Raw genomic sequence first — 21725 nt, forward strand, 5'->3', positions numbered from 1 at the left:
GTCCCCTATTGCCTCCAAGACATTTGGCACCTGGGAAAAAGATTGCCAGAGGGAATGCACAGTACATTCAGGGTTCCTGCCTCCCATGTGTGGAGCTTGATATTCTGCAACAAATAACTTTGCATCTTTTATGTAACCAAGTTTGTAATTATTTTGTAATAAAGTTTAAATGAAATATACAACATATATAAATGGGATGGTAGGAAAAGAATATGTGCAAGGCTCCCCCAGGTGCTGCATATCCTCCTCTTTGAGGGTGAGTGTCCTTACAAATATTGGAGGTGGTACCCCACATAATATAATCATGAGTAATATATATTACACACGTGATGTTCACAAGTTATATAAACTTGCATTATTGAGCTTAGTGGTGATAAAATCTAAAGCCAGAAAGAGGATGTGTGAAAAACACTGATGTAGAGTTGAGTGTTAAATAAGTTGAGGTTGCTAGGTGAAGTGGGGAGGGGAGGGGTTGATTTTTTCCTGTCATTATATTGAGACATTGAGATTATGTTTAATATTCAAGGAAGAAAAGGAACAAATATATATTGGACAAAAATAAAAAAAAAAAAAAAAAAAGTTAAATTACAACAAAAAATACACAACTCATTTTGGAGCATTTATTTATATTCAACAAATATAAATACAGTACTAGTCCACTGCAACAGTTTGGAAGAGCCTCGGAAAACAAAGTTCTTAAAATAAGAAATTTACCAAAGTACCGTACATATATAATTATCCATTTCAGTGGTACGAGCTTTGTAAAAATAATCTAATCATATATGACTAGTGCAGTAGCAAAGAATCAAGGAACCTATGAACATTCGCCTCAACTTCCTCCAGTGTCATTACTTCCAACATTTTAAGGCAGTTCATTATAGCAACCATCTCCCTCTGCCTTCGAGCCTTCAGCCACACTCTGCCATTAAAGCCAACCAATATTGTATATTTGAGCCTCCGAGCAATAATCAACAACAGTGAATTTTGTGGATTTGCAATCAAACGAGCGACATGTAAAGGAAGAGTAAATACAATACCACCATCTGGAAGTGATCCTATTCCTACTGAACTATTAAATACATCAATACACACTAGTTCAGGTTCCATGTCCTTGTTTGCTACAAGTAACTGTCCAAAGATGAGGTCTCCAGGTTTCATTTTTTTTCCAGTCTTTTTAGAGAAATTTTCAAAAACTAAGTCCGATATAGTCGCCTGTTCACTTCCACCTATGTCAATAATATAATTGTTGCCCATTTTCTTCTGGACTGTACCAACAACAAATTCCTTTTTGTGAGGAATGTAGCGTTTTTGACGAGTGTCTACATAGTACAAATTCTTACTAGTTTTCTTCAAGACACCTGAACGCGTTGCACAAATAACATTTTCTTGCCAGCGAAGCCCTGGTCCTATAAAGATGCATTGTTCATCAGGGTTAAACTGCAAAACTTCATCTCCTGGTAGAACAATTCTCAATACCTCTACTCCATCCAGTCTGTAGAAAAGAAATATTGAAAATTAAACTTCAGGGTATTTACTAAAGGTCCCTTACCTAGACAAATTTACAGAATAGGGCCAAGGAAATTATTTTTTTTTGACAATAGTGGTAGTGTATAGGAAATATACTATAGGAAGAAGATAACCCTTCCTATCAATCATACACTAACATACAAAAAAATGTGTACACAGATATGAATAGTACTAAATACCTGGCCATTGAAAATTATTGCAGAAAATAAAAATATTAATGTTTATTTATACAAGTGTTTTTACATTCTTGTACAGCCATTAACACAGCGTTTCGGGCAAAGTCCTTAATCCTAATAATCCCCGGAATACGACCCACATAATTTTATAACAAGCAGGTACCCATTTTACTGATGGGGTAAACATAGGCTACAGTTAAGTATTGGCGGCCAGTAAATCGTCCCCGGCCAGGATACGAACCCAGTGTACCTACTTGGGTGCCATTATCTCCTTTATGATACGCGTAGTTAGGGTGACGGGTGTCTCCTAGCTACGACTACACCAGTCGCCGTGTGTGGGCGGTGGTGTTGGCTGTAGTGAAATGAAGTGTGTGGCGATGCATGTTATTGTTATGACGTCGGACGGTCGGTTGCGGCGCTGTCCGTCTGTACATTTTCTTTGGTTACTCATATGTTTTGGAGTATACAAATATTTATTCAGGTAAAGTACATACATAGAAGGTGAAATACAAAAGGGAAGGGGAACTATCAGGGGGGGAAAAGCGGCCAGCCAATAGTGTGTATAGCACTTGGAAGAGGTCAGGATAAGGATTAGGGATGGATTAGGTAGGGAGGGAGGTAGGTTGGGATAATGCCCAATGCTGTTCTCCCCATCAATACAAAAGTTGATGGATTTATAGATAGAACTAGTAGATAGAATGCATAGTAGATAAAATTAAGGCACTATTACGCAAAGCGTTTCGGGCAGGAAATTGTTGGTGTCACTTTCGTAGTTTTGTGTTTGGACTTGATGTGTTCCGTTGGTGTCCATGTTATAATTGATTTGTTGTGTTTAAAACGAAACGAAAAACGTTTCGGTCTGTTGTGGACTAATATCATGTCGATTGTGATGGAGGGGAGGGTTTCATGGGTATTGATTTTATGTTATTATTTGGTGCATAACAAGGCCTAAATTAGCTCACAATAAGTGTTCAAGTTGTATTTGCCATTATCCCTATCATCGTCCTCCTCCCGCATCCATAATACAGTAACGAGTATTAAAATGAGTTATGTTCTTATTATAAAATAATATGAATATTATATAGGCATAGTTAGCCGTAGGTTAGGTTCTCTTGGTAATAATATGTATTTGAAGTACGTAGGTGAAACGTTTACAGCATTGGGGTTCGAAGAGAGGTGGTGAGCGAAACAGTGTTCGAACGTCATTAGTAGTGAGTCGAATGTCAAATATTTGTCTTTGTAAAAATGTGTGTTTAGCGGGTAGGTTAATGAGCATTTAGCATTTATTTATAAGGACGGGTAGCGTAATACAGTGAAGAAATTGTCAGAAGCTCCAAAAAGGGTGTTAGGCTTAATTTATCACCCTGTCGATGGCTACAATAGTTTACGAAGCAGCAGGGATACTTTTATCCGTAAACACAGTCCATGAGTAAACTCAATGTGTATACAGCGAGAAGCGGGATATAATTGCTTAGTGTGTATATATTTTAAAGTTATATGAAACACTTGTCATATGAATTACTAGGGTATGGAACTATGGGGAGCCGACCAATGAGAACGGAGAATACAGGTAGCGAGAATGTGACGTCAATTGAAAAGGGAAGACGTGATTGGGTGCTGAGTTAACCTGCTGGTGGAGGAGCAGCGAAGCCGCCATTTTGCCCCTAGACGTCCGGTAAGACGGTCGTGTATATATGATGGTGGTCTGTTGCTCTACACCCAGTTTTGGAAATTGATGGGTCACTGGGGCCAACAGACCCCCTACGGCACACTATGTATACACCGGCAAAGGTGGATTAGCTAGGGGGCAAAATATCTAGTTATCGAAGTTATATACCTCGTTGTTTGGAGTATATACGCAGAGACTTTTAGTCCAGAAAAATATTAAGGACTAAAATCTTTATGTATAAATTTTATTAAGTACTGAATGTGGTGATGTTAATAAGCTTTTCTTTAATTATAGTGTGGTGAGGCTGCTGGAACCAGCGTGAGGTCGTTCGGGGTATAAGATGTGGGGGCCCGTGAAGTGATTGCACACACATGAATTTTAATGCTGAGGTTACATACTTGAGAGAGCGAACTGCGGCCCGGACGGCAATCCTCAGGTCGCTAACCTCCCTTTCTGGAGGAGCCAATCTGCAAGTCCTTCGCACATACTATGTACAGGCAGTCAGATCAGTGATCGATTATGCCGCACCTGCACTCACACATCTATCACACCAACAGTGGAAAAAGCTTGAAGTTGCCCAAAACAATGCTAGGAGAGCCGCACTGGGAGCCCCCATGTGGACCAGGCTTGAAACTCTTAGACTGGAGACGGGTTTGCCCTCTCTACAAGAAAGAATATCACAAAGGACAGCTACAATTATCAGTAAGATAATTATTTCTTCTGATCCAATCCCAGTACGACAGGCCTTGGTGGTTGGACTAGGCCAAAACAATGGAAACTCTTGGGTTGCAAGAGCAGGAAAAGTCCTAAACAGACTACATTTAAAAAACATGATTCTTGATAGAGAGGGTGATCATCCACACCCAAATTACACTCCTTCCGCGCCGTGGGAAGAGCCTACTTTCAAAATAGTAATAGAAAGTCTCCCAATGAAAAAGGCTGCCTATGATCCGACAATCCTAAGGCGCATAATAGAAGAGCAAATGTATAGCATAGCAGTAGCAGGAGCCACCCACATCTTCACAGACGGATCGGTGGACACAGAAAATGAGTGCTGGCGCTGCTCTTTGCACGACCAGCGTTCAGGCATATTGGAGACTGGGAGGACTAGTATCATCAACCCAAACTGAGCTGTTCGCCATACAACAGGCATTCGCATATGTGATTGCACAAAACACTCAAAATGCAATAATACACACTCAAAAGCTGCACTTCAAATACTAGGACAAAAACAGTGGAAAGATAATGTGGAAATAATTACCACCATTTTGTATCTTGGAGCAGTCGCTAAAGGCAAAGGGCTCAACATAACCTTAAACTGGATCCCATCCCATATTGGAATCCCATTAAATGAAAAAGCTGATGAAATTGCTAAATTGGCAACTCGTCATCCAGTGATACATAAAACAATTCAACCCAGCCTAGAGAACATAAAAAACATCACCACCAAAAAACTCTCACATCTCAACAAAGCCTACCTACACCAGAGAATAGCTGAAGGTTCGCCATCTGCAACATGGTATCTTCAGGCAACCAAATTAGAAAGGTTAAATATCCCAAAAGGAATCCACAGGGAAATAGCAGTTAGGCTATATAGACTACGTCTAGGTTACAGATGCAACTGGGAGATTGGTGAACCCCGACAGAGAGAGTGCATCTTCTGCCAAACTGTCACAGAAAAACCATTACTTCACTATCTTCTGGAATGTGAAGCAACCAATGACCTTAGAAGAGCTTTAAGAGTTCCTGAATCATGCAGTGGCCACCCTGAAGCCATCAACACAGCCACTCTCCTGGTCAACAAAGGTGTCCAGCAGCTGGACACCCTCATAAAGACTGTGAAGCAGTATCTTCCCCCACGATAACAGCTTGACGGTTAAAAGCAACCTCAGAATACTGGAAAAAAAAAAAAATGTACCACTTACGGGCTATTCATGCCCGTGCCACCTCTTGGGTGGCTTAATCTTTATCAATCAATCAATCAATCGAAGTGATTGATTGGTGATATCGTTAGTGACCCCGGAGTGCGCTATGAAGGCAACACAGAGACTCATCAGTGAAAGTATTAGCTGCTTCAGAAACACACCTTCAGACTGCCATGTCCAGGTGAGTATTTATAATATCATTGTGGGTATGATTTAGTGTAGGGTAATAAGTTTAGCTATCGGAGTAACCCTATGAGGATGATGGGGTTATTCGCAGCCATGCATAAGGGCAGTAAATGGTTTAGTAAGAATTTAAAGTTAAGGAGTAAATTGTAATCGTTGAATAAATGTGGGGTATAAGTCATGTTTTGGTACGGAACGGGTTCAATGTGCAGATTTAGGTGTAGTGTTCCTCTAGTTTGAAAGCTGTTTAGTATGTACTCGTTCAGTTGAAATGTATAACTAGTGAGGCAAGTCGCTAAATCAGTGATAGGGCCGCCCCGGGGCGTTTTTATTTTTCAAGGTTGTCGCAAGGCAGAGGTTGTAAATAGCTGAAATGTTCACTGGTAGTAAACATGTTTTGAGACTGGTATATTAGTTTAGACATTATATTTACTGCAATACTGATGGAGCCAGTTGAAGAATGTAAAATGTAAGAATAATGAATGTTAAGCATTAATTAAAAATATTTAGGGTATTGGTGTAGGCATGATTGCAGAGGTAGCGACATTTATTTGTGACGGTAACATTTATGTTGCAGGTTATACTGTGATTGGCTGCAGGTGAACGAGGACACGAACAGTGGCGACACTTGCCTTCGTGAAGGGAGTAATTGGAGGATGTCTTATCTCTACTAGTATGTACGAAGCATGGGATTGGTTGTACCTTCGTCTTTAGTATAAAGTAAAGGTTGGTTTTTGTGTACCTAGGTTTTGGCGGCTCCACGTAAGAACGTAGTCTAGTAACATAACTGCATGTTAGTGTGCAAGCGTTAATTGGGGCAAATTTGCATAGTTAGCTTTAAAGAAATCTAAGTGTTTGAAAAAACGTGTACGTAAAAAAAGTGCTTAGCATTTCATGGTAGAATGTTTGGGCCAGATTATTGTCGAAGCGTCGTAAAGAGTTTTCATAAAGCGGTCGATCCCACAAAGTGTAATAAATTGTAACGTGTTCATATAAAACATGAAATGTTTCTAATGGTATTTTGCATAGAATAGGTGTGTAGATTGTGTTTGGGAATATTTGTATTAGTTGTACATGGGTGCATAAGTTACAGCGTTGTGCTTGGAAGAAAGTAGTGGTTGTAACACTTCCAAAGTGTTAGAAGAAAATGAGTTAAGTAGTGTTTAAACCATTTGTCATTTAGAAAGGTGTATAATAGTTAGGCTTGGCTTGATGTCACGGTATTAAACTAGTTAGCAAGGCTTAACGTTAGCCACTGTGAATGTGTATTAGTTTAAGTCGGAAAAAGCATGCAGGATTTGTATCTTCATTATGGAATAATTTTTAGATATTTTAATAACTATGTAGGGGGCCGAGCGTTTCCTTGAAGTGTCTTGACGAAATAATACTATATATATTCACGTTTGTATTAGAAGTAACATGGGGCTGAAACATGGCAATTGACTGCAATAACAAATAATGGGGTTCGTTTGCGAATAGCACGAGAATAATGCGTACTCATTGGGTCTAATAGTTAGGATTCAGGGGCGTATGTACATAGCGCGAGGATGTTCAATGTTACCTTTTGGTAAAACTTGTCTTCAAAGGTGGTTACCGCTATTAGTGTACAGTACCGAACGGAGTCCTTTATAATGAGCTGGGCGACATGTAATAGTTTAGGAAGTGTCCCGGGTTCGATAATAATAGTTGGAGGTGTGTTAGGTCGCTGCAAGTATGAGTGATTTGAGTAGAAGTGCGTGAATGTTAGACCCATTCCTCCACGAGATAACGAACCCGAGCGCTTTTGTGCATTGAAAAATATGCCATTAAGTACCTTAGTGGGGAAGCATAAATGTTAATGTACAGGTGTATTGAGAAAATTGTGTAAATAGGAATCGTAAAAAAAGTGAGGAGGCCCCCTCCCCCCCCCTATGAGAGAATACCTGTTGTGTTCACCCTTATTGTAGTAGATCGTTTTGGAACAGGCATACTTTGAGTAGGACATTAAAAATGCTCCCTTAGTTACGTCATGTGACACAAGGCTAGGCTTTGTCACGGTCATAGAATGAAGGCTCCGAGACTTAAAGTATTAGATGATCTTGAACGTGTGTAGCACTTGTAAGAAATGTTTGGTAAGAGTTGAAGCTAACAATAGCACATAGCTTTTGGTATAAAAGTAATGAGGGGCGAGTCAATGATGGGGAAATGTATGGTTAGTGAAGAGGCAAAATGATTGAAATGGTAGTTATAATAAATGTGTATTTACAAGTAGTGTAGTCTGAGAAATGTTGCCTTGTCTTTATTGGTTTGAAATTTTTGTACCAAAGGTTGTCAGTTAAGTATAGAGCGTTTATAACAGTAACAATATACATACCAAATTATTAGAGTACTTAGTTTTTATGTTAAGAATATATTCGTGTTATGTTAGGAAAGTCATAAAAGATACGTGTGCTTTAATGTTGGCAGTGATACGTGGAAGGGATGTTAAGGTAGACTTGCGACTGAAGGACAAATTTCAGCTAGAGGGGAATGTATTTCGAATGTTATTGTTGTGGTGATGAGGAAGGATAGCGATGTTTAGAAGTGAATATTTGCTTAATGGGTTTGGTGTGTAGTGAGGTTGATATCGCGCGCACTGTTTTGCAATACATTAACCTATTTAGGTACATCGTTGACTTTTGCAGGTAGCCCTAGACTGTGTGTTGGAAAGTTCAATGTTCCTCCCCCCCCCCTTCCCCTTCTTGCCTACCTTTTTAGGTGTTGTAAGTGCTAAAGGTGAGGACTGTAGATTTATCGTGAGTGGGCGGAGCTGCCGGTCGTGAGGGATGGAGACTAGCCTTAATGTAGGAGAGGTTTGGAAATGGAGAGTCTTTGCATGACTTAGATAATGGAGGAGGCCAGTTAAAAAAGGGGAAAGACTGCTTGGGGACTACGCACGCACCTACCTTGGTGCAATTTGTTGAGCTTGTTTGTAGGTGATATCCCTTAGTTCCAGGCCGGAGTTTTAGAAGTGATGGTGTATGGAAAGTGAAGTTGTTATCCAGGCTTGTGTGATCGTTTGTTTTCTTGAGGCGAGACGTAAAGTCCACGGTGTCGCTAACATTTGTCATGGTCGTGTGGCGAGTTCCACGTATCGTTTGATTTTGTGCGTGAAAAGTTTATATGCCTTAGATCTTGACACGGGCACACTGTTCCCGTGTTTGTCACTTTTTGAATGGGTCCTGCGCCTGGTTGTCGTTGTTGTGGTTTCGTCGTGCGTTCCCAGCCTGGCATGGATGTTTGTCGTTGACGCTGTGTACCTGTCGTCCATGCTTGCAGAAATGAAATTGTTAATTTCCGTTCTTGTGTTGAGACAATGGAGTTTGGCTAGGATGTAATTGCTGGCACAAGTGTGTGTTTAAATAAGAAACGCAAGGCTGGTAGTTTCCTTCTTACCTGCCGTATAGGTAGATGTTTCTTGGCGACCGTATGGGTGTATCGTAAAATCCCTGGTGTCAGGTATGGATGTTCGTTTAGCCGTCGAATGTTAGTTTTGCAGAGTTTGTTCCCTCGAGTGCGCCTCTTGTTAGTCCTACTGTAAAGTCCATAGTAAAATCACCCATACCGTCGTATGGGTACATTTGACTCGCGTGGTATGGGTGAGGAAGGGAAAGGTTTCACGAGGGCCAGGTGCAAGACCAACCTCTTTGCCGTGACGAATGAAGTGAGCACGAGATCATTACAAGTGGGCGTAGTTTTTCAGTAGGCTATATGTTTGCATCGAATTATATAGGGTATTTCCGGGGGTGGGATGAATAGAAATGTCCGAGTGTGTTGGACTCGTGAGCAGAGCGTTTTGTGACAAAGAGCCGAGGGCGGAGCCTGTAACCATGTCTGTTTTGTTCTATATCGAAATTGTGACCGTTTTTGTATGTATTTTGAGTGACTTAGATATAACGTTGTAGATGATCATAAATGAACATTTCATCCTAGTTGTTACCTTCCGTAGGTTGCGTGGAATGTGCCTCCTAGATGAGAGCATAATCGGCGCTGCAGCAGGAGCATTTTGGTGTATTCCTCCCGGATCACGAGGAAGTGCTGTGGGTGTGTAGCGTGGCAGAAAGACCGTGTACGGGAGGTTGTTTACTTTACGGATGGAGCTACGGCTACACACTGCAGAGTTAAAGGTGAGTTTGAAATATTGTAAACATGATTGAAGGAAGTGAATTTAGGTAAGACACAAAGGGTGTGAGGTAGGTGAATGCAATTAGACCCCGTTCAGTAGACATCACAAGAAATGAACGTATTATCGAACATAGAGATAAACACATTTCGTCCTTTACACAAGTAGTTAACAGGATGTGGTGCGAGTAATGCTTACGGTCCGTGGTACTATCGTTGCGGATGCGACATATGTTATCTCCTAAAGAACATATGACAACACTTAGTTATGTTTGTGTGGGACTACAAAAGGTTGGTGAATTGACCCAATATGTATATGGAAGGGGTAGTTATTGGCTGAGGCGATGGTGTTGTTAAAGGAAGGTCTGGGTGTGATAAGAGGTCGATTGTGGTCGCAAAATCGTCTGAAATATTGAGTGTGATGTTAGAATAGTATGAGAAGGTGTCGTTTATGAGGGTGAAATGCATACGAGAGGACATGGTGTATGAAGTGCGTTGTCGGTAATGTCTGTAGAAAGTTTATCTTAGAAGTGAGAATTGACTAAAAGTTATGTCAAAGCGTGTCGTAAATGAAGGTTAGTGTAATTTACCGAGAAATGTTGATAAACGTGCCTTATGGTGTATGAAAGTATAGAATACAATGCAGTTCCCCAGGTAAGAGGCTTGAGTACGTGAGCCGTAGTTGTTAAGGGTGAATTGTACATAAGGTAACAAAAAACTGATAAATGTGTACATAAGGTAACTTATTGTGGGAAAGTTACTCGAATCTATAATAGCAAATAAAATTCGTCTTCATCTTGAAAAACATAAATTAATAATTGAGTCGCAACATGGTTTTATAAATGGCCGTTCATGTTTAACAAATTTGTTATCTTTTTATTCTAGCATTGTTGAGGCAGTTGATAGTGGTAAGGATTGCGATGTTGTATACCTTGACTTTAGCAAAGCTTTTGATACAGTGCCACATGAAAGACTGATTAAAAAGATAGTCTCATGGTATTGGGGGTGCTATATTAAGCTGGATTAGGGCATGGCTATACCAAAGGAAACAGAGAGTTAGAACATAAGAACATAAGAACAAAGGTAACTGCAGAAGGCCTATTGGCCCATACGAGGCAGCTCCTATTCAATAACCACCCAATCCCACTCATATACTTGTCCAACCCGTGCTTGAAACAATCGAGGGACCCCACCTCCACAATGTTACGCGGCAATTGGTTCCACAAATCAACAACCCTGTTACTGAACCAGTATTTACCCAAGTCTTTCCTAAATCTAAACTTATCCAATTTATATCCATTGTTTCGTGTTCTGTCCTGTGTTGATACTTTTAATACCCTATTAATATCCCCCCGGTTATGTCCATTCATCCACTTGTAAACCTCTATCATGTCACCCCTAACTCTTCGCCTTTCCAGTGAATGCAACTTAAGCTTTGTTAATCTTTCTTCATATGAAAGATTTCTAATTTGGGGAATTAACTTAGTCATCCTACGCTGGACACGTTCAAGTGAATTTATATCCATTCTATAATATGGCGACCAAAACTGAACTGCATAATCTAAATGGGGCCTAAAATGTATAAATGGAAGTATAAAATGGAATCAAGTATAAATGTATAGTATAAATATATAGAATCAAGTATAAATTCCATTTATACTAAATGGAATTTAGTATAAATGGAATCAAGTCAGAGTGGGAAAATGTTGTAAGTGGAGTGCCTCAAGGCTCTGTCCTGGGACCTCTGTTGTTTATAATATATATAAATGATTTAGATTCAGGTTTGAGTAGCAACATTTGCAAATTTGCCGATGATACGAAAATCGGTAGGGAAATTAATTCGGAGGAGGACTCACTATCACTTCAAGTTGATCTAGATAGGGTTTTGAAATGGTCAAAGGATTGGCAGATGCAGTTTAATGCTGATAAATGTAAAGTTCTGAGGTTAGGTAATGATGATAGAGTTACAAGATACGAGCTAGATGGTGTTGTGATTGCGAAGTCGGATTGCGAAAGGGATCTGGGAGTTATGATTAGTAAGAATTTAAAACAAAAGGATCAATGCATAAATGTTCGTAATAAGGCAAATCGGACACTTGGATTTATTAATCGCAGCGTTAGTAACAAGACACCTGGTGTGGTTCTCAAGCTATATCTTGCTCTAGTTAGGCCCCATTTAGATTATGCAGTTCAGTTTTGGTCGCCATATTATAGAATGGATATAAATTCACTTGAACGTGTCCAGCGTAGGATGACTAAGTTAATTCCCCAAATTAGAAATCTTTCATATGAAGAAAGATTAACAAAGCTTAAGTTGCATTCACTGGAAAGGCGAAGAGTTAGGGGTGACATGATAGAGGTTTACAAGTGGATGAATGGACATAACCGGGGGGATATTAACATAAGAACATAAGAACAAAGGTAACTGCAGAAGGCCTATTGGCCCATACGAGGCAGCTCCTATTCTATAACCACCCAATCCCACTCATATACTTGTCCAACCCGTGCTTGAAACAATCGAGGGACCCCACCTCCACAATGTTACGCGGCAATTGGTTCCACAAATCAACAACCCTGTTACTGAACCAGTATTTACCCAAGTCTTTCCTAAATCTAAACTTATCCAATTTATATCCATTGTTTCGTGTTCTGTCCTGTGTTGATACTTTTAATACCCTATTAATATCCCCCCGGTTATGTCCATTCATCCACTTGTAAACCTCTATCATGTCACCCCTAACTCTTCGCCTTTCCAGTGAATGCAACTTAAGCTTTGTTAATCTTTCTTCATATGAAAGATTTCTAATTTGGGGAATTAGCCTAGTCATCCTACGCTGGACACGTTCAAGTGAATTTATATCCATTCTATAATATGGCGACCAAAACTGAACTGCATAATCTAAATGGGGCCTAACTAGAGCAAGATATAGCTTGAGAACCACACCAGGTGTCTTGTTACTAACGCTGCGATTAATAAATCCAAGTAGGATTTTATATAGGGTATTAAAAGTATCAACACAGGACAGAACACGAAACAATGGATATAAATTGGATAAGTTTAGATTTAGGAAAGACTTGGGTAAATACTGGTTCAGTAACAGGGTTGTTGATTTGTGGAACCAATTGCCGCGTAACATTGTGGAGGTGGGGTCCCTCGATTGTTTCAAGCACGGGTTGGACAAGTATATGAGTGGGATTGGGTGGTTATAGAATAGGAGCTGCCTCGTATGGGCCAATAGGCCTTCTGCAGTTACCTTTGTTCTTATGTTCTTATGTTCTTAACAAAGCGTTACAACGCAAAGTAGAATCATAAAGTAAAGGCAAGGAGTATATTGAAAAGTGTAGCATATGAAAGTGGTAGAGAATGTGGAATATAAAGAGGACAATGGAGTGCGAAAAAGAAGGGAAATGAAAATGAATGTTAAGTAATATCATTTGAAAAAATAAATATATATATTGTTTCAGATAAGATGGCACTGCTGAATCGTCGTTGGAGGCACGTGATGGAAAAGGAAGGGCGGTGTTTTATTGATAATATTTGGCATTAGTTTTGTGCGTAATGATCATGTAGTAGTTACTTGAAATTACAGAAAAAAAAGTAGTTACTTGCGGGCAAAAACCATGCGATTTTCGCAGCTGTCGGGCAAAAATCACGATTTTCGCCGATACCGGCCAAAAATAGCGCGATTTTCGCCGATAGCGGCCAAAAAACATGCGATTTTCGCAGCTGGCGGGCAAAAATTGCAATTTTTTGCCGCTACCGGCCAAAAATAGCGCGATTTTCGCCACTAGCGGCCAAAAACCGTGCGATTTTCGCCGCTAGCGGCCAAAAATCGGCGATTTTTGCCGCTAACGGCCGAAAACCGCGCTATTTTCGACGCTAGCGGCCAGAAACCATTTGATTTTTGCAGCTGGCGGGCAAAAATCGCGCGAATTTCGCCGCTACCTGCCAAAAATCGACCTATTTTCGCCGCTAGCGGCCAAAAATGGGGCGATTTTCGCCGCTACCGGCCAAAAACCGCGCGATTTTCGCCGCTAGCGGCCAAAAACCGTGCGATTTTCGCCGCTAGCGGCCAAAAACCATGCGATTTTCGCCGCTAGCGGCCAAAAACCATGCGATTTTTGCAGCTGGCGGGCAAAAATCGCAATTTTCGCCGCTAGCGGCCAAAAATCGGGCGATTTTTGCCGCTAACGGCCGAAAACAGCGCTATTTTTGACGCTAGCGGCCAGAAACCATGCGATTTTTACACCTGGCGGGCAAAAATAGCGCTAATTTCGCTGCTACCTGCCAAAAATCGACCGATTTTCGCCGCTAGCGGCCAAAAAAGGGGCTATTTTCGCCGCTAGCGGCTAAAAATGGGGCGATTTTCGCCGCAAGCGGCCAAAAATCGTGCGAATTTCGCTCCTACCGGCCAAAAATAGCGCGATTTTCGACGCTAACGGCCAAAAACCATGCGATTTTCTCAGCTGGCGGGCAAAAATCGCGCGAATTTCGCCGTTACCTGCCAAAAACCGCGCGATTTTCGCCGGTAGAGGCCAAAAACCGCGCGATTTTCGCCGCTAGCAGCCAAAAACCATGCGATTTTCTCAGCTGGCGGGCAAAAATCGCGTGATTTTCGCCGCTACCGGCCAAAAACCGCGTGATTTTCGCCGCTAGCGGCCAAAAACTGTGCGATTTTAACAGCTGGCGGGCAAAAATCGCGCGATTTTCGAAGCTAGCGGCCAGAAACTATGCGATTTTTGCAGCTGGCGGGCAAAAACCGCGTGATTTTCGCCGCTAGCGGCCAAAAACCGTGCGATTTTCACAGCTGGCGGGCAAAAATCGCGCGATTTTCGAAGCTAGCGGCCAGAAACTATGCGATTTTTGCAGCTGGCGGGCAAAAATAGCGCGATTTTCGCCGCTACCGGCCAAAAACCGCGCGATTTTCGCAGCTAGCGGCCAAAAACCATGCGGTTTTCGCCGCTAGCGGCCAAAAATCAGGCGCTAACGGCCGAAAACCGCACTATTTTCGACGCTAGCGGCCAGAAACCAAGCGATTTTTGCAGCTGGCGGGCAAAAATCGCGCGAATTTCGCCAATACCTGCCAAAAATCGACCGAATTTCGCCGCTAGCGGCCAAAAAAGGGGCTATTTTCGCCGCTAGCGGCTAAAAATGGGGCGATTTTCGCCGCTAGCGGCCAAAAAAGGGGCTATTTTCGCCGCTAGCGGCTAAAAATGGGGCGATTTTCGCCGCTAGCGGCCAAAAATCGCGCGATTTTCGCCGCTAGCGGCCAGAAACTATGCGATTTTTGCAGCTGGCGGGCAAAAATAGCGATTTTCGCCGATACCGGCCAAAAATAGCGCGATTTTCGCAACTAGCGGTCAAAAACCAAGCGATTTTTGCAGCTGGCGGGCAGAAATCGCGCGAATTTCGCCGCTACCTGCCAAAAATCGACCGATTTTCGCCGCTAGCGGCCAAAAAAAGGGGCTATTTTCGCCACTAGCGGCCAAAAATCGTGCGATTTTCGCAGCTGGCGGGCAAAAATCGCAATTTTTTGCCGCTACCGGTCAAAAATAGCGCGAATTTCGCCGCTAGCGGCCAAAAACCGCGTGATTTTCACAGCTGGCGGGCAAAAATCGCGCGATTTTCGTCGCTAGCGGCCAGAAACTATGCGATTTTCGCAGCTGGCGGGCAAAAATAGCGATTTTCGCCGATACCGGCCAAAAATAGCGCGATTTTCGCAACTAGCGGTCAAAAACCAAGCGATTTTTGCAGCTGGCGGGCAAAAATCGCGCGAATTTCGCCGCTACCTGCCAAAAATCGACCGATTTTCGCCGCTAGCGGCCAAAAAAAGGGGCTATTTTCGCCGCTAGCGGCCAAAAAAAGGGGCTATTTTCGCCGCTAGCGGCCAAAAATCGTGCAAATTTCGCCGCTGGCGGCCAAAAATCGTGCGATTTTTGCAGCTGGCGGGCAAAAATAGCGCGATTTTTGCCGCTAGCGGCCAAAAACCATGCGATTTTCGCAGCTGGCGGGCAAAAATCGCAATTTTTTGCCGCTACCGGTCAAAAATAGCGCGAATTTCGCCGCTAGCGGCCAAAAACCGCGTGATTTTCACAGCTGGCGGGCAAAAATCGCGCGATTTTCGTCGCTAGCGGCCAGAAACTATGCGATTTTTGCAGCTATCGGGCAAAAACCGCGTGATTTTCGCCGCTAGCGGCCAAAAACCGTGCGATTTTCACAGCTGGCGGGCAAAAATTGCGCGATTTAAGCCCCTAGCGGCCAAAAATCGTGCAAATTTCGCCGCTAGCGGCCAAAAATCGTGCGAATTTCGCTGCTAGCAGCCAGAAACTATGCGATTTTTGCAACTGGCGGGCAAAAATAGCGCGATTTTCGCCGCTACTGGCCAAAAACTGCGCGATTTTCGCCGCTAGCGGCCAAAAACCGCGCGATTTTCGCCACTAGCGGCCAAAAACCATTCGATTTTCGCAGCTGGCGGGCGAAAATCGCGATTTTCGCCGCTACCTGCCAAAAATAGCGAGATTTTCGCCGCTTGCGGCCAAAAACCGTGCGATTTTCGCCGCTACCGGCCAAATAAGGGGCTATTTTCGCCGCTAGCGGCCAAAAATGGGGCGATTGTCGCCGCAAGCGGCCAAAAATCGTTCATATTTCGCCGCTAGCGGCCAAAAATCGTGCGAATTTCGCCGCTAGCGGCCAAAAATCGCGCGATTTTCGCCTCTAGCGGCCAGAAACTATGCGATTTTTGCAGCTTGCAGGCAAAAATAGAGCGATTTTCGCCGCTACCGGCCAAAAACCGCGCGATTTTCTTCGCTAGCGGCTAAAAACCATGCGATTTTCGCAGTTGGCGGGCAAAAATCGCGATTTTCGCCGCTACCGACCAAAAATAGCGCGATTTTCGCCGCTAGCGGCTAAAAACAGTGCGAATTTCGCTGCTAGCGGCCAAAAATCGCGCGATTTTCGCCGCTAGCGGCCAGAAACTATGCGATTTTTGCAGCTGGCGGGCAAAAATCGCGTGAATTTCGCCGCTACCTGCCAAAAATCAACCGATTTTCGCCTTTAGCGGCCAAAAAAGGGGCTATTTTCGCCGCTAGCGGCCAAAAATCGTGCAAAATTCGCCGCTAGCGGCCAAAAATCGCGCGATTTTCGTCTCTAGCGGCCAGAAACTATGCGATTTTTGCAGCTGGCGGGCAAAAATCGCGTGAATTTCGCCGCTACCTGCCAAAAACCGCGTGATTTTCGCCGCTAGCGGCCGAAAGTACCGAAATTTTGGGCTAAAAAGTAATGAAAGTAGCGAAATTTTGGGCTAAAAGTAGCGAAAGTAGCCCAATTTTGGGCTAAAAAGTAGCGAAAATAGCGAAATTTTATGCTAAAAGTAGCGAAAGTACCCCAATTTTGGGCTAAAAAGTAGCAAAAGTAGCCCAATTTTGGGCTAAAAAGTAGCCCAATTTTGGGCTAAAAGTAGCGAAAGTAGCCCAATTTTGGGCTAAAAAGTAGCGAAAGTAGCAAAATTTTGTCTAAAAAGTAGCGAAAGTAGCCCAATTTTGGGCTAAAAAGTAGCGAAATTTTGGGCTAGAAAGTAGCCCAATTTTGGGCTACAAAGTAGCGAAAGTAGCCCAATTTTGGGCTACAAAGTAGCGAAATTTTGGGCAAAAAAGTAGCAAAAGTAGCCCAATTTTGGGCTAAAAAGTAGCGAAAGTAGCCCAATTTTGGCTAAAAAGTAGCGAAAGTAGCCCAATTTTGGGGTAAAAAGTAGCGAAAGTAGCCCAATTTTGGGCTAAAAAGTAGCGAAATTTTGGGCTAAAAAGTAGCGAAATTTTGGCCAAAAAGTAGCCCAATTTTGGGCAAAAAGTAGCGAAAATAGCCCAATTTTGGGCTAAAAAGTAGCGAAATTTTGGGCTAAAAAGTAGCGATAGTAGCGAAATTTTGGGCTAAAAAGTAGCAAAAGGAGCGAAATTTTGGGCAAAAAGTAGCGAAAGTAGCCCAATTTTGGGCAAAAGGTAGCGAAAGTAGCCCAATTTTGGCCTAAAAAGTAGCGAAAGTAGCCCAATTTTGGCCTAAAAAGTAGCGAAAGTAGCCCAATTTTGGCCTAAAAAGTAGCGAAAGTAACCCAATTTTGGCCTAAAAAGTAGCGAAAGTAGCGGAATTTTGGGCTAAAAAGTAGCGAAATTTTGGGCTAAAAAGTAGCAAAAGTAGCGAAATTTTGGGCTAAAAAGTAGCAAAAGTAGCGAAATTTTGGGCTAAAAAGTAGCAAAAGTAGCGAAATTTTGGCCAAAAAGTAGCGAAAGTAGCGAAATTTTGGGCTAAAAAGTAGCGAAATTTTGGGCAAAAAGTAGCGAAAGTAGCCCAATTTTGGCCTAAAAAGTAGCCCAATTTTGGCCTAAAAAGTAGCGAAATTTTGGGCTAAAAAGTAGCGAAATTTTGGGCTAAAAGTAGCCCAATTTTGGGCTAAAAGTAGGCCAATTTTGGGCTAAAAAGTAGCGAAAGTAGCCCAATTTTGGGCACAAAAGTAGCGAAAGGAGCGAAATTTTGGGCTAAAAGTAGCGAAATTCTGGGCAAAAAGTAGCGAAATTTTGGGCAAAAAGTAGCGAAAGTAGCCCAATTTTGGGCTAAAAAGTAGCGAAAGTAGCCCAATTTTGAGCAAAAAGTAGCGAAAGTAACCCAATTTTGGGCTAAAAAGTAGCGAAATTTTGGGCTAAAAAGTAGCCCAATTTTGGGAAAAAAGTAGCAAAATTTTTGGCAAAAAGTAGCAAAATTTTGGGCTAAAAGTAGCGAAATTTTGGGCTAAAAAGTAGCGAAAGTAGCCCAATTTTGGGCTAAAAAGTAGCGAAAGTAACCCAATTTTGGGCTAAAAAGTAGCGAAATTTTGGGCAAAAAGTAGCGAAAGTAGCCCAATTTTGGCCTAAAAAGTAGCCCAATTTTGGGAAAAAAGTAGCAAAAGTAGCGAAATTTTGGGCTAAAAGTAGCGAAATTTTGGGCTAAAAGTAGCAAAATTTTTGGCAAAAAGTTGCGAAAGTAGCCCAATTTTGGCCTAAAAAGTTGCGAAATTTTGGGCTAAAAAGTAGCAAAATTTGGGGCAAAAAGTAGCAAAATTTGGGGCAAAAAGTAGCGAAAGTAGCCCAATTTTGGCCTAAAAAGTAGCGAAAGTAGCGGAATTTTGGGCTAAAAAGTAGCGAAATTTTGGCCAAAAAGTAGCAAAAGTAGCCCAATTTTGGCCAAAAAGTAGCCCAATTTTGGGCTAAAAAGTAGCGAAAGTAGTCCAATTTTGGCCAAAAAGTAGCGAAATTTTGGGCTAAAAAGTAGCGAAATTTTGGGCTAAAAAGTAGCGAAATTTTGGCCAAAAAGTAGCAAAATTTGGGGCAAAAAGTAGCGAAATTTTGGGCTAAAAAGTAGCAAAAGTAGCCCAATTTTGGGCTAAAAAGTAGCGAAAGTAGACCAATTTTGGCCAAAAAGTAGCGAAAGTAGCGAAATTTTGGCCAAAAAGTAGCGAAAGTAGGCCAATTTTGGCCTAAAAAGTAGCGAAAGTAGCGGAATTTTGGGCTAAAAAGTAGCGAAAGTAGTCCAATTTTGGCCAAAAAGTAGCGAAATTTTGGGCTAAAAAGTAGCGAAATTTTGGGCTAAAAAGTAGCGAAAGTAGCCCAATTTTGGGCAAAAAGTAGCGAAATTTTGTCCCAAAAAGTAGCAAAAGTAGCCCAATTTTGGGCAAAAAGTAGCGAAATTTTGGCCAAAAAGTAGCAAAAGTAGCCCAATTTTGGGCAAAAAGTAGCGAAAGTAGCCCAATTTTGGCCTAAAAAGTAGCCCAATTTTGGGCAAAAAGTAGCGAAATTTTGGGCTAAAAAGTAGCGAAAGAAGCCTAATTTTGGGCAAAAAGTAGCGAAATTTTGGGCTAAAAAGTAGCGAAAGTAGCCCAATTTTGGCCTAAAAAGTAGCGAAAGTAGCCCAATTTTGGATAAAAAGTAGCGAAAGTAGCCCAATTTTGGGCAAAAAGTAGCGAAATTTTGGGCAAAAAGTAGCGAAATTTTGGGCTAAAAAGTAGCGAAATTTTGGCCAAAAAGTAGCTAAATTTGGGGCAAAAAGTAGTGAAATTTTGGGCTAAAAAGTAGCAAAAGTAGCCCAATTTTGGGCTAAAAAGTAGCGAAATTTTGGGCAAAAAAGTAGCGAAATTAGCCCAATTTTGGGCAAAAAGTAGCGAAATTTTGGGCTAAAAAGTAGCGAAAGTAGCCCAATTTTGGCCAAAAAGTAGCGAAATTTTGGCCTTAAAAAGTAGCAAAATTTTGGCCAAAAAGTAGCCCAATTTTGGCCTAAAAAGTAGCAAAATTTTGGCCAAAAAGTAGCAAAAGTAGCGAAATTTTGGCCAAAAAGTAGCGAAAGTAGCCCAATTTTGGGCAAAAAGTAGCAAAATTAGATAAATTTTGGGCTAAAAAGTAGCGAAATTTTGGCCAAAAAGTAGCAAAAGTAGCCCAATTTTGGTCAAAAAGTAGCGAAATTTTGGGCTAAAAAAGTAGCGAAAGTAGCCCAATTTTGGGCTAAAAAGCAGCGAAATTTTGGCCAAAAAGTAGCGAAATTTTGGGCTAAAAAGTAGCGAAATTTTGGGCTAAAAAGTAGCGAAAGTAGCCCAATTTTGGGCAAAAAGTAGCGAAATTTTGGCCCAAAAAGTAGCGAAAGTAGCCCAATTTTGGGCAAAAAGTAGCGAAAGTAGCCCAATTTCGGGCAAAAAGTAGCAAAAGTAGCGAAATTTTGGCTAAAAAGTAGCGAAAGTAGCCCAATTTTGGGCTAAAAAGTAGCGAAAGTAGCCCAATTTTGGCCTAAAAAGTAGCGAAAGTAGCCCATTTTTGGCCAAAAAGTAGCGAAAGTAGCGAAATTTTGGCCAAAAAGTAGCGAAAGTAGCCCAATTTTGGCCAAAAAGTAGCGAAATTTTGGGCTAAAAAGTAGCGAAAGTAGCCCAATTTTGGGCAAAAAGTAGCGAAATTGTGGCCAAAAAGTAGCGAAAGTAGCCCAATTTTGGCCTAAAAAGTAGCGGAATTTTGGCCAAAAAGTAGCAAAAGTAGCCCAATTTTGGCCAAAAAGTAGCGAAAGTAGCCCAATTTTGGGCTAAAAAGTAGCGAAAGTAGTCCAATTTTGGCCAAAAAGTAGCGAAATTTTGGGCTAAAAAGTAGCGGAATTTTGGGCTAAAAAGTAGCGAAATTTTGGCCAAAAAGTAGCGAAAGTAGTCCAATTTTGGCCAAAAAGTAGCGAAATTTTGGGCTAAAAAGTAGCGAAATTTTATGCTAAAAAGTAGCGAAAGTAGCCCAATTTTGGGCAAAAAGTAGCGAAATTTTGGCCCAAAAAGTAGCCCAATTTTGGGCAAAAAGTAGCGAAAGTAGCCCAATTTTGGGCAAAAAGTAGCGAAATTTTGGCCAAAAAGTAGCGAAATTTTGGGCTAAAAAGTAGCGAAATTAGCCCAATTTTGGGCAAAAAGTAGCGAAATTTTGGGCCAAAAAGTAGCAAAAGTAGCGAAATTTTGGGCTAAAAAGTAGCGAAAGTAGCCCAATTTTGGCCAAAAAGTAGCGAAATTTTTGGCCAAAAAGTAGCGAAAGTAGCCCAATTTTGGCCAAAAAGTAGCGAAAGTAGCGAAATTTTGGGCTAAAAAGTAGCGAAAGTAGCCCAATTTTGGGCAAAAAGTAGCAAAATTAGATAAATTTTGGGCTAAAAAGTAGCGAAATTTTGGCCAAAAAGTAGCGAAATTTTGGGCTAAAAAGTAGCGAAATTAGCCCAATTTTGGGCAAAAAGTAGCGAAATTTTGGGCCAAAAAGTAGCGAAAGGAGCCCAATTTTGGCCAAAAAGTAGCGAAATTTTGGCCAAAAAGTAGCCCAATTTTGGCCTAAAAAGTAGCAAAATTTTGGCCAAAAAGTAGCAAAAGTAGCCCAATTTTGGCCTAAAAAGTTGCGAAAGTAGCCCAATTTTGGCCTAAAAAGTAGCGAAAGTAGCCCAATTTTGGGCAAAAAGTAGCAAAATTAGATAAATTTTGGGCTAAAAAGTAGCGAAATTTTGGCCAAAAAGTAGCAAAAGTAGCCCAATTTTTGGTCAAAAAGTAGCGAAATTTTGGGCTAAAAAGTAGCGAAAGTAGCCCA

General features: G+C 41.6%; 1 protein-coding gene across 1 annotated transcript; it reads right to left on the reverse strand.

The window, feature by feature from the left end:
* Positions 1 to 606: 606 nt before the first annotated feature.
* On the reverse strand, positions 607 to 2112 carry LOC123766500 (exosome complex component RRP40). Its single transcript, XM_045755697.2, has 2 exons — positions 1958 to 2112; positions 607 to 1492 (listed from the first exon to the last, which is right to left on the reverse strand). The coding sequence occupies exons 1-2, from the start codon at positions 1966 to 1968 to the stop codon at positions 787 to 789; spliced, it is 717 nt and encodes a 238-aa protein (XP_045611653.2). The 5' UTR covers positions 1969 to 2112; the 3' UTR covers positions 607 to 786.
* Between the last annotated feature and the right edge of the window lie 19613 nt (positions 2113 to 21725).

The sequence above is a fragment of the Procambarus clarkii genome, chromosome 62 (assembly GCF_040958095.1).
Source record: "Procambarus clarkii isolate CNS0578487 chromosome 62, FALCON_Pclarkii_2.0, whole genome shotgun sequence".
Classification (NCBI taxonomy): domain Eukaryota; kingdom Metazoa; phylum Arthropoda; class Malacostraca; order Decapoda; family Cambaridae; genus Procambarus; species Procambarus clarkii.